The sequence below is a fragment of the Talpa occidentalis genome, unplaced genomic scaffold, assembly GCF_014898055.3.
Source record: "Talpa occidentalis isolate TD23 unplaced genomic scaffold, MPIMG_talOcc4v2.1 talOcc4.3, whole genome shotgun sequence".
Lineage (NCBI taxonomy): Eukaryota > Metazoa > Chordata > Mammalia > Eulipotyphla > Talpidae > Talpa > Talpa occidentalis.
Genome location: NW_023603184.1, coordinates 2,447,570 through 2,461,606, shown reverse-complemented (window position 1 = coordinate 2,461,606; position 14,037 = coordinate 2,447,570). Strand labels below are relative to the sequence as shown.

The 14,037-nt window shown below is 36.0% G+C and overlaps 2 protein-coding genes across 2 annotated transcripts; both read right to left on the bottom strand.

Moving 5' to 3' along the window:
- Nucleotides 1–315: 315 nt before the first annotated feature.
- LOC119254409 (olfactory receptor 8H1-like) lies at nucleotides 316–1,260 on the bottom strand. The gene has a single exon (XM_037521510.1). It carries the CDS (start codon nucleotides 1,258–1,260, stop codon nucleotides 316–318), a length of 945 nt encoding a protein of 314 aa, XP_037377407.1.
- Nucleotides 1,261–12,399: 11,139 nt separating this feature from the next.
- LOC119254408 (olfactory receptor 8H1-like) lies at nucleotides 12,400–13,308 on the bottom strand. The gene has a single exon (XM_037521509.1). The coding sequence runs from the start codon at nucleotides 13,306–13,308 to the stop codon at nucleotides 12,400–12,402; it is 909 nt and encodes a 302-aa protein (XP_037377406.1).
- Between the last annotated feature and the right edge of the window lie 729 nt (nucleotides 13,309–14,037).

Sequence of the window (14,037 nt, the reverse complement as noted above, 5' to 3'; positions counted from 1 at the left end):
TTTTCATGATAAAATTCTTTGATATTAGCCATACAAAGGAATTGGTATGGTAAATATATAAAAGATGACAATTATCTTCTCATTTTCTGAAGAGGTTGCATGTGACTTTATCAGTAAATACAGGACCTATTCTGTGATTTTCATTACAATGTGGATTTTTAAAGAAATAATCCTTGAAAGACCTAAAATCATATTTGTTCAAGTTACAGTGGGTCACAGATTCAAAAGCAAATGAAAGGAGTCAATTGTTTTAGAGGCCTTAAGAAAATGCCCTATAGGGAAGAAGGAAAAGAGGAAATTACAACCTCAGCATCACTATTTCAAGTGCCTGGACCCCTGTCTCTTTTTCAGGAGTCTAAGAACAGCATTTTTCACTTCTTTGTTACGAACACTATAAATGAGGGGATTCAGCATGGGGGTCACAATTGTATAAAACACAGAAGCCGCCTGTCCATTACCCAAGGAGTAGGATTTCTTTGGTTTTAAATAAGTGAAAATCAGAGTGCCATAGAAAATGGTGACCGCCAAGAGATGAGAGGCACATGTGGAAAAGGCTTTTCTCTTTCCTGAAGCAGAATTAATTTTCAAGACAGTAGAGAGAATGGACACATAGGATGCTGATAACATGACAAGAGAGACAATGAGGGTGGAACCACCAAAAATGAAAATCCTGAGTTCAGTGTCGAGGGTGTCAGAGCAAGACAGGGCTAAAATTGGGGATAGGTCACAGAAAAAATGATGGACTACATTGGAGTTGCAGAAGTCTAAATTCTTCATACCAAGCACAGTGACTAAGGAATCTATAAAGCCTATTATATAGGACCCCAAGACAAGGGAGCAACAGCGTCTGGTGGACATGACAACCGGGTAGTGGAGAGGATTGCAGATGGCTACATAGCGATCATAGGCCATGGAGGAGAGAAGAAAACACTCAACACCAGTCAAGAAGATAAAAAAGTACATTTGAGTGAGGCAATTAACATAGGAAATCTTGTTGGAGGTCAGTAAATTCCCTATTGTTTTAGGAGTGATGACAGATGAGTTACTGAGGTCGATGAAAGACAGGTGACTGAGGAAAAAATACATGGGGGTGTGAAGTTGAGCATCCAGGCGGATGACCATTATCATCCCTGCATTCCCCAGCACAGTGACCAGGTATAACAGGAGAAACAACACAAAGAGCACCAGCTGGATGTCTTCAGCATCTGTCAATCCCATAAGGACGAAGTAAGGCACCTTAGTGTTATTCCATCTATGCATTGTGCTCCACTGCTTTTACCTATTGAGAAACAGAGTTCATACATAGGAGAACTAACTTCAAAAATGTGTTTCTATAAATGATTTGGCATGTGCATATTAATTTAATATTTCTAGTAAGATAATAAAGGGTGGCTTATAGGATATGACGGAAAAAATAATTTTTGCGGAGTTTAGAAATGGGTATAAATTGGTAATTGGACATGATTTAATAAAACTGGACATATTATTTGAATAAAACTGTGTTCTAAATGTTTTCCTTTCTCAATGCGTTTATTCCACATGAGAATAACATGCCATAGATATGACTGTTAGTCACATTTATTAGATAAGGAAAATGACATAGTTCAATAAATTGATCCTGAGTCAGAGCATTTTAATGATGACTCTGTGAGTTCTGAGATAGACTGACTCCATAGAACATATTCAAATATTGTATTCCTCATTGTGATTAATTCCAGCAAGACTATAAAAACGATTTACATATATAACACGATGATAGGAATATGGTTCTAGGTGATCATTTACTTACTTTTTCCCTTGAATAGCATTTTATACAATTGACAAAAAAATCTCAACCTTAAAGGACTTCAGTGCAGTTTATTAGCATAATTAACTAATTAATATAATTTTCTTTTTTCAAAAAATGGGAAATATTTCCCAATTTGACCTTTTAAATCAAATTATGCTAAAAATACATTATAAAATCTAACATTGCTTGGAGTCCCTGATTCCATCAACTCCATGCTTCTGTCTTCACAAGTACAGGCATCACATGGGGTCTTGTGCTAATAATGTGTATACATATTCTTCTGATATGTATCATTTCTTTGTTCCCACTAAAACCCTGGAATTTTTAAAGCAATACTTACTGTGAGCCAAAGCTGGTTGAAAACACAAAAACCTTCTTCCAGTGTATCAATCCAGAAATGGTTCAACTGAAATGTTTCATTACAAATAAAATATGAAAACCATTTGTCTAAAATTTCTGTAATATAATAGATGTATTCTTTGAGATAAGTTCTTTTTAATTATTTGGGCATGCATTTTATTTATTCTGATGTAATAATAAAATAATCTAAGACTTTTGTTAAGTCCCTGGTCAAGTAGAAGTTTGCTGGCTGTGACTGAAGTCTAAAGAATATTAGGGGGCTACTGAGAATAGAGCAGAGCAGGGTTCCCTTGTCTCTCATCCTGATGATTCCAGGGCACCTCATATATTGGGCATGGTGATAATGCAATGTGTCATCATCCTTGGGAGACCAATTTCCAAAGAAGGCTGCATGGCTTGTGTCCAAGGACAAAAGCTCAAGGACCCTAGGTTTGAGTACATAGTTGCTTCCTCCCTTAGAAATTAACTATTGAAGAGCCAGATGTGGACTTGTATTGTGGAGCTCTAAATTTCTGACAAAGACAGTAAAGAAAATGTTTTTAGATACAACCCTAGCTACTCTATTTTGAAACCATCAAATGGAATTATTTATTTTCCATAGAGAAATATTATTTTATATATAGAATATGATTATATACTGATTTTATACAGAGCATAGACAGTTCATGCAATAATAAAGTGTATTTTCACACTGACCATTATTCTGAAACAAATAAAAATTAGGCTCCTTGTCTTCCAATTAAGATGATAAGACACTTATTTTATAGCATCTTTTTATTTGTGGTTGATAATTTTCATATAAAGATCATAACCACACCTCCACCTAAGCAGTTTCTACACATACACAGCAACTATATCATCTATTTCTCTATCATCTATTGCTCTTTCTTGACTCACTCTGATATACACACCTGCACACACACATGTGAGCACACTTCAGTGCCTGAGTGTATAGATTTGTTATGGTGGCTGTAACCAAATGCCACAAACTGCGAGCTTAAGCAACAGCAATTTGTTTCTCACTGTTCTACAGTGGAGATGCATGAGATCGAGATGAAGTCAGGGCTGATTTCTGGTGAGGTCCCTCTCCTTCCCTTGTAGGCAGACCTCTTCTCTTGTGTGTTGACATGGCCATCATCCTCTATGTTTCTGTGCTGTGATCCTTTCTTCTCATGACTCAAGTCCCATTGGGTGGGGGGCCCTCTTAAGAACTAATTTTAAGTCAATACTTACCTGAACAAAAATCCTACTACCACAAATAATACAGAAGTACCTGGAGTTATCTCATCACCATATGAATATTGGTTTATATGAATGTATATTTACAAATATACATACATATATATATAGTGTATAAACATGTTTACATACAGAGTCAAGTATATGTTTAAATACATAGTATTAACCTTCATAAACATATGATTTAATTAGACTCCATATTTGCAGGTAATTATTTTATATAATGACATTTTACTAGCCTGGCAATTACCATGTAATTCGTAGCAAAACCACATCTTGCATATTTACATGTCATGTTTGGCAATGCATTTCATGAATTCATGAATGCATTTGATGAATGCATTTCACTGATCTAAACAAAGTCTGTCATTCAGGGACTATAGATAATGTGTCCAAGCTCCTGAATCAAGACCATGCTGGATGCCAAGGATGCACACTTTCTTATTTTATTTCTCATCCAGGGCCTGGGCAATATGTCCATCCTCATTTCTCATGGAATACCACTGGGCACTGGGCATTTATCTAAATTACTCTTAAATTCAAGAATGGCAAGAGATGAGCAACATTCAAGGGTAAGCTACAACAGTCTGGCCGATTTGTCTCTTCCCTCAACTGAGTCCCAGCCCATGAGTTTGGGTCTCACTGAAGAGCTGGTCCCACTCAATGTTACCTGTGCTTTCTTTGACACTCCCACTCTGGGATGCAGTTGCAGAGGCCAAGAACCAAGAAACATTATGTCTTGTTTAGCCCTGCATCCACAGACCACACTTCCGTTGTAAGAGTATGAATCCTTTAAACTTAATATGAAGTGGCAGTGGTCTTTCTTCCCTCTTTCCATTATTATTTTTATCATCATCTATTGTTGTTATTTTTATCCTTTTAGAAGTCAGAAAAGTCTCTTTCAAGCACAAAGTAATCAAAAGGTATTTCTCTAAAGGTGAATATTAAGATTTAATAACACTTTAACAGTGCTAACACAGAATATCCCTAATCACATATATTCCCTTCACAAGAAAAGAAAACCAATGATAAATGTACTAATGAATATAGGTAAGAAATGCCAGCAGGTCTAATTTAGCAATAAAATAAAAAGGAATATCCAAGAGTCTATTTACTCTATGTCTGTTTCATTATCTGTAAAATCCTGCCATCTGATTCACTGAGGCCCTGCTCTGGGTGCTGGTTATATCATATTGACCAAAGTAAGAAAATTCTGTAGTCATTACATAATTGTCAATTTAAGGGAACAGACAAGAAACAAAAAGCATGAACTAAATATAGCAAATGTAAGCTGGAGATATTTTTAATTATTTATTTTATTTTATTTTAACATTTATCATTTTTTAAATTTTTTAGACAATATTTGCTTCTCCCCAACCCCTCACATTGAATCCCCATAGAATTTCTTTCCCCAAGGTACCCATGCACCATCACCACAGTCCCCTGTGCTCCTCCCTCCCTCCCTCTTATCCTTCTCCCTCCTCTTCCCCTGCAGGATGTCTCTGGTTTATAATTGTCTGCTTTTGCTTTGTTGTGTTTTGTACTGTTATTATTATTTTTTACACCAATGTCTAATTTGGTTCCCCTATATTCCTGCTACAACTGAAACCATCTGATATTTTTCTTTTTCCTTCTGGCTTATTTCACTGAGCATAATTCCTTCTAGCTCCATCTACGTTGCTATGAATGGCATGAGTTTATCTTTTTTGATTTCTGAATATTCCATTGTGTATATATACCACATCTTCTTGATCCAGTCATCTATTTTTGGGCATTTGGGTTGTTTCTAGGTTTTACCTATTGTAAATAGTGCTGCAATAAACAAAGGTGCACAGGTGCTCTATTGAATCACTGTTTTTTTTGTCCTTTGTGTAGATCCCTAGTAGTGGAATTGCCATCAAATTTCTAGGATTTATTTGGGTTTAGTTAAATGGTTATTTTTTTTTTCTGTAGAGAAAATCTTTTAAGTAAAGGGAAATTGAGCACTCTCCATGGCTAAAGTTAATGGTGACCACATAATCTGAATATATTGTCAATTCCTAGCTTTACAATTTTATTTGATTAAAAAATGTAAAACAATGAGTATATTACAATGTACAGAATTTCAACAAAATTAGTAGTGACTGAAGCTGTTAACATGTCACATAAATGTAGGGACTGTATTGAAAATTATTTTTTCAGCAGACCATGTGCGCAGGGAGTGCGTCCCGCATCGCCATTTTAGAACAGGGACATTTCTTCAGTAAAGATGGCTTGAAACTGCCAGAAGACTCTAGAGGAGCCAGAGGTGAGCTGGGAAGGTTGCACACGCCAGGCCCCTTCAGGCCTGCAGTCCGAGCCCAGAAGGGGAGCGGGCACCCAAGACCAAGGCAGACTGGGCATGCAGAGGAGTGCGAACCCACATTGCCTTTTTAGAGCAGGGACCATTCTTCAGTAAAGCCTGCTTGAAACCGGCAGATAGCTCCTGGAAGAGCCAGAGGTGAGCTGGGAAGTTCGCACAAGATGCCGCCAATACCAGCAACACAGTGTCCCAATGCATATGGCAAATTAGAAAACAGACAGTAGGGAGTAGAAAAACCACACGCAACCCAGCAACTCCTCAGGAAAAAAAGCACACCACAAAAAGAAAACCACCCCCCAGACTGCAACGACAGTAACTTGGAAGAACTTCTGAGCCTTCCAGAAAGAGAATTTAAAATTGCCATAATTAAAAAACTGACAGAAGTCTTAAAGGAAAACAATGATAAAGGAAAAATAATCAACTATCAGAAGAATGAAATTGAGTCCCTAAAGAGGGAAGTAAAAGAAATGCAGGCGATCAAAGAATTAATGGAGGTGCTAAAGAACTCTGGGAAAAGCAATGAAAGCAGAATAGATGAAATGGAAGAACGAATAAGTACTCTTGAAGACACAGAAATAAAAAGAACCAAAACAGAAAAGGAAAGAGAAGTACGAAGGAAAAAGACCAAAGAAAGACTTTGGGAACTATCTGACTCCATGAGGAAAGGAAATATAAGAGTTATAGGAATACCAGAAGGAGAGGAGAGAGATATAGGAACAGAGAAAATATTCAAGGAGATAATTGAAGAGAACGTCCCAAACGTGAAGAGGGAGCTGAAAATTGATATACAAGAAGCAAGAAGAACACCAAACTTCCACAACAAAAGGAAAAATACAGCAAGACACATAATAGTAAAGCTCCCAAGAATCCAGGACAAGGAAAAAATAATGAAGCTTACAAGAGGGAAAAAACAGATAACATTCAAAGGAAAACCAATCAGGCTGACATCAGACTTCTCCAAAGAAACACTACGGGCAAGGAGAGAGTGGAGTGACATAGTCAACAGACTCCAAGAAAACAGATGCCAACCAAGAATACTCTATCCTGCAAAGCTCTCCTTCCTCTATGAAGAAAGAATAAGGACCTTCCCAGACAAACAGAAACTCTGGAATTTCATTAGGACTAAACTCCTAAATACTACAAGGAGTCCTAAAGCCAGAACCTCAGAGGGACAAATAACAACGAAAAAAGGCCAAAAAAAAGTTATTAAAAGAATAAATAAATAAAATCAAAGGAAAGACAAACACAATGGCAACTACAGATGCTAACATATCAATATTAACTCTAAATGTAATGGACTAAATTTTTCAATAAAAAGACACAGAGTTGCAGGCTGGAATAAGAAACAAAATCCAACCTTTTGCTGTCTCCAGGAAGCACATTTAGCTACAAAAGATAAAAATAGACTCAAAGTTAAAGGATGGAAAACATTCCTACAAGCAAATGGACCAAAAAAGAAAGCAGGAACAGCAATACTTACATCAGACAAAACAGATTTCAAACTCAAAAAGATAAAAAGAGACCCCAACAGTCACTACATTATGATCAAGGGGACAATACTTCAAGAAGAAATAACACTCATTAACATATATTCACCAAACGAAGGAGCACCAAATATATATCAGACAACTGTTGTCATCTCTGAAAACAGATATCAGAGAAAACACATATGTAGTGGGAGACTTCAACACACCACTATCAACATTGGATAGATCAATGAGACAAAAAATAAGTAAAGACACTAAAGATCTAAATAAGGATCTAGAGCGCTTGGGCTTAACAGACATCTATAGAATACTAAACCCAAAAAAATCTGAGTACACATTTTTCTCAAGCGCACACGGATCATTCTCCAGGGTTGATCACATACTGGGACACAAGACAAACATCAACAGATACACCAAGATTGAAATCATACCAACCATCTGACCATGAAGGCATCAAACTAGAAATAAACCACAAAAAGAAGGCAAGGAACTCTCCTACTTCATGGAGATTGAAAAGCACACTTCTGGAAGACCACTGGACTAATGAGGAGATCAAAGAAGAAATTAAAAAATTCTTTGAATTGAATGACAAGGAGGACACCAATTTCCTAAATGTATGGGATGCAACAAAAGCAGTAATAAGAGGAAAATATATAGCAAAAGAGGCTCACATCAAGAAACAAGAAAGAAATCAAAGAAACAACCTAATATGGAATCTCAAAGATCTAGAAAAAGAACAACAACAACAAAAAAAAACAATAGAAGAAAAGAAATAATAAAAACCAAAGCAGAAATAAATGAAATCGAAACTAAAAAAAAAAAAAAAACAATCCAAAAGATCAATGAAACCAAGAGCTGGTTCTTTGAAAAATCAATAAAATAGACAAACCCCTAGCCAGGCTCACAAAGGTAAAAAGGGAGAAAGCACAAATAAACGGGATCATAAATGAAAGAGGAGAAATCACAACAGATACAGCAGAAATCAAAAGAATATTCAGTAACTACTATGAACAGTTATATGGAAACAAGTTCAACAATCTAGAGGAGAGGGACAAATTCCTACAACTCTACAATCACCCAAAGCCAGATAAAGAAGAAATAGAACACCTAAACAGACCAATTACAAGCAGCGAAATTGAAACGGTAATCAAAAACCTCCCCAAAAACAAAAGCCCAGGACCTGATGGATTTACAAATGAATTCTACCAAACATTCAGAGACGAATTAGTGCCTATCCTTCACAAACTCTTCCAAAAAATTGAGAAGGAAGGGATAATAACAAACACGTTCTACGAAGCCAACATTACACTAATACCAAAACCGAACAAGGACAACACAAAAAAAGAAAAGTACAGACCAATCTCCCTAATGAACACTGATGCAAAAATCCTCAATAAAATTTTAGCTATCAGAATCCAACAATGTATCCATAAGATAATTCACCACGACCAAGTAGGATTCATTCCAGGGACACAAGGATGGTTCAGCATCCAAAAATCAATCAATGTTATCCAACACATCAACAAAAAGAAATACAAAAACCATATGATAATATCAATAGATGCTGAGAAAGCTTTCGACAAAGTACAACACCCATTCATGATAAAAGCCCTTGAAATTCTTGGGATACAAGGAACATACCTCAACATCATAAAGGCCATATATGACAAGCCAACAGCCAGTATCATTCTCAATGGTGAAAAGCTGAAAGCATTCCCATTAAGATCTGGAAAAAGACAAGGATGTCCACTCTCACCACTGCTTTTCAATATAATACTGGAAGTCCTAGCCAGAGCAATAAGACAAGAGAAAGACATATAAGGAATCCAAATAGGAAAAGAAGAAGTCAAACTATCACTATTTGCAGATGATATGATAATATACATAGAGAACCCCAAAAACTCCACAGAAAAACTAATTCAACTCATCAATCAGTTCAGTAAAGTGGCAGGATACAAAATCAACATGCAAAAGTCAGTAGCCTTCCTATACACAAACAATAAATCTGAAGAAGAAGAAATAAAAAAAAAATCCCTTTTATTATCGAAACAAAAAAAATCAAATACTTGGGAATAAATCTAACAAAAGAGGTAAAGGACCTATACAAAGAAAACTATAAAACGCTGTTAAAAGAAATATAAGAAGACACAAAGAAATGGAAAGATATCCCCTGCTCATGGATTGGAAGAATAAACATTACTAAAATGGCCATCCTACCAAAAGCAATATACAGATTCAATGCTATTCCAATAGAAATTTCAATGTCATTCTTCAAAGAAATAGAACAATTATTGATGAAATTCATATGGAATCACCAAAAACCCCAAATAGCCAAAGCTCTTCTGAAAAAAAAAAAAAAAGAAAGGAATGGAGGCATCACACTCCCAGACTTCAAACTATACTGCAAAGCCATAATCATCAAAACTGCATGGTATTGGAACAAGGACACACAGACCAATGGAATCAAATAGAAAATCCAGAAATAAACTGACAGATTTATGGTCAACTAATCTTTGACAAAGGAGCAAAGAATATGCATTGGAGCAAAGAAAGTTTGTTCAATAAATAGTGCTGGGAAAACTGAGTTGCTACATGCAAAAGAATGAAGCTTGACTACTACCTCACACCATACACAAAAACCAACTCAAAATGGATTAAAGAATTAGACATAAAACCTGAAACCATAAAATACATAGAAGGAAATATAGGCGAAACACTACATGATATGCACATCAAAGACATATTTACAGACACATTACCCAAAGCAGTGATAGTGAAGGCAAAGATCAACAGCTGGGACTACATCAAATTAAAGAGCTTCTGCACAGCAAAAGACACAATAACAAAAACAAAGAGAAACCCCACTGACTGGGAGAAAATTTTTGCACACAACACTAATGATAAAGGACTAATCACAAAAATATACAAAGAGCTGATGAGACTCAACAAAAACAAAGAAAATAATCCAGTCAAAAAATGGGCAGAAGAGCTAAAAAGAAACTTCTCTGAAGAAGAAATGCAAATGGCCAACAGGCATATGAAAAAATGTTCAACATCACTTGTAATCAGGGAAATGCAAATCAAAACTACCATGAGATACCATCTCACACCAGTGAGAATAGCACATATTAAAAAAACTAGCAACAACAAATGTTAGCGAGGTTGTGGAGAAAAAGGAACTCTCCTGCACTGTTGGTGGGAGTGCAAACTGGTCTAACCACTATGGAGAGTTTTGTGGAGATTTCTTGACCTACTAAACATAGAGCTTACATATTATCCAGCAATTCCACTCCTAGGTATTTACCCAAAGGACACAGAAACATCAATTCCAAAGAGCACCTGCACCCCTATGTTTATAGCAGCACTATTTACAATAGCTAAGCTTTGGAAACAACCCAAATGACCAAAAATAGATGACTAGATCAAGAAGATGTGGTATATATATGCCATGGAATATTATTCAGCATTCAAAAAAGATAAACACATGCAATTTTCAGCAACATGGATGGCGCTAGAAGGGATCATGCTCAGCGAAATAAGCCATAAAAAAAACGAAAAATACCGGATGGTCTCACTCATAGCAGGAATCTAGAAAACTTAAATAAGGGACCAGGAAAAAGAATAACTATAAGAAAGTAAAAATCAAAATCAACAAACAACTATGAACCAGAGACACTCTATGGGGGGTGGGGGGCAAGGAGGGGAGGGATTGTGGTCCAAATCAGGGGATTGCAATTGTATGGGGAATATAAAAATAAAATTTATAATTAAAAAAAATTATTTTTTCAGGTAGAAACCAAAGATATTTTATTACATGCAGAGTTTTAAATTGATGTGTGTGCAACACTTCAGGTCCTTAACAATGCAATATGCATTCATCTTACAAAGTTTCAATGACAAAGGAATTAAAAATAATTCATTTATATCAGAAAGTTGCAAAAAGGTACTTGTGACAGACCAGAAATTTTACTTATACATGCAATGTCTAGGCACACACACTTAATTAAAGAATGGACATTAAGGTGTCAGTAACTATTAGGACATTTCTATTTCCTTATATTTTTCAATATTGTCCATTTTCTCTAATATTAGGATACTATTAAAAGTCCAAATTTGTGAAGCCTTGAGATTTTCCTTTTTCATTGTTTGTGTGCTTATCAATTAAAATAAGCAAAGATAATTTATTTTAAAAAAAACAAGTAAAAATTCACTAGAAATGTGCATTGAAAATAGCAAAAATGAAATTGTATGCAATGGACAATATGCACTAGAAATACCTTCAATATTTTACATCCATCATCTGATTTAAGCTTCACAAAAACTCTATTAATCTAGGATTATTATTTATATTGTACAGTTTTTGATGCTGAGGCTCAAAGTTGACCGACTTAATGAAGCTTCTATAGCTGAAAAGTTCAGCAGATATAGATCTAAATCCAGGTGTCTGGTTCCAAAGCAAGTGTACATAGTCACTCTGCTACAATTCTGGTGAATATAATGGACTGAATGATCGCTGAACCTGTTTTTATTGTGGCAACAAAGGAGTTCTTTTCCATAATAAATTGTCTAATTTTGATGTATACAAGGGAATTAGTATGAAAAAAATAAAGATGACAACACTCTTTTATTTTGTGTGCATCATTTGTCCTAAAATTGAGACCATAAGGCCCTCCCCTGGTGGCGCAGGTGGTTGAGTGTAGCGCTGTGAAGCTGTCCACAGACTGCAGCGCTGGTTGCATCCTGGCCAGCCGGTGAGAATCCCACGTGGTGCGGCAGACCTCTCCACTCTGGCCGGTGCTCCCCTCAGCAGTGTATTTCGTCAGTCTGCCTGTTCTGTTCCCCACTCTGTCTCTGGTGAATCCTCTCACTCTCCACGCATCTGGCCTGTACCCTGGTTCTTGTATAAATAAATAAATCTTTTAAAAAAATTGAGAACATAAATACAAATTCTATTTCATGATTTTCTTTAAAATATAAGTGTCTATACATAAAATCCTTGGAAAGGTCCAAGATCATATTTGGTCAAGTAACAGATGTGTCAACAGAAACTAAAGCAAATGAAAGGAGTCAATTGTTTCAGAGAGGCCTTAAGAAAATAACCTACAGGGAAGAAGGAAAAGAGGAAATTCAAACCTCAGCATCACTACTTCAAAAGCCTGGAGCCCTCTCTCTTCTGCAGGAGTCTAAGGGCAGCAGTTTTCACTTCTTTGTTGCGAAGGCTGTAAATAAGAGGATTCAGCATGGGGAATCACAATAGTATAAAACACAGAAGCCACCTGATCCTTTCCCAAGGAGTAGGATGTACTTGGTCTTAAGTAACTGAAGATCATGGTGCTATAAAAGATGGTGACAGCCAGCAGATGAGAGGCACAGGTGGAGAAGGCTTTTCTCTTTCCTGAAGCAGAATTAATTTTCAAGATAGTGGAGAGAATGGACACATAGGACACTGATAGTGTAATTAGAGACACCATGAGTGTGGAGCCAGCAAAAATGAATATCATCAGTTCAGTGTTGTAGGTTTCAGTGCAAGACAGGGCGATAACTGGAGATGAATCACAGAAAAAATGATGAATTACATTGGAGTCACAGAAATGTAATTTCCTCATGCAAAGCTTAATGACTAAAGAATCTGTAAAACCTACCAAATAGGACCCAAGTACGAGGGACCAGCAGCGTCTTGAGGACATAGCAAAAGGGTAGTGGAGAAGTTTGCAGATGGCTACATAGCGATCATAGGCCATGGAGGAGAGAAAAAAACATTCAGAAGCACCAAAGAAGACAAAAAGGCACATTTGGGTAAAGCAATTCACGTAGGAAATCTGCTTGCTGGAGGTCAGTAAATTCTCTAAGGTTTTTGGAGTGATCACAGTTGAGTAACTGATGTCAAGAAACGACAGGTGACTGAGGAAAAAATACATGGGTGTGTGAAATAGAGCATCCAAGTGGATGATCAGTATCATCCCTGCATTCCCCAAGACGGTGACCAGGTATATCAGGAGAAACAGCACAAAGAGCACCAGCTGGATGTCTTCAGCATCTGTCAATCCCATTAGGATGAAGTAAGGCACCTCCGTATTATTCCATCTCTGCATTGTGCCACACTGCTTTTACCTGTTGAGAAGTCAGAGTTCATACTTAGCAGAAATTATTCAAATATGGGTTTCTATGAATGGCCTGGCATGTGTATATTAATTTAATGTTTCTAGTTAATAATAATAGATTACAGATATAGTGGAAAATATTGAATATTTATTGCTAACTATCGAAATTGATATAAATTGATGATTGGACATGATGTAATAAAACTGGATATATTAATTGGAATGAAACTGACACTATTCTAATCACTTTCTTTTTGTAATTCATTTATTCCACATGATGATATTGTTCCACGGATGTTACTGTTAGTCATGTCTGTTAGATGAGAAAAGGACATAATTCAAGAAATTTTTTCTTGAGTCAGAACTGTTAAATGATGATCTGTGAGTCTCCAAGAGAGACTGACTCCACAGAAATTAGTCAAATACCATATTCCTCATTATTATTAATTCCAGCAAGCCTATAAAAATGATATATGTATAAAACAATGATAGAAATATAGCATTAAGGCATCAGTTACTTCTAACATAACTGCCCATTGTTTCTAACATAATTTTGCATAAATGATAAATGTCAAGCTTAAATGAGTCCCATTTTTTTATAGTAATTAATACTAATTAATATCAGTACCAATTTCCAGAAGAAATGTTTTCAGAATTTGACCATTTAATATCAAAATCTCCCCAGATTATATTACTAATGTAATATACACATTAGTGTAT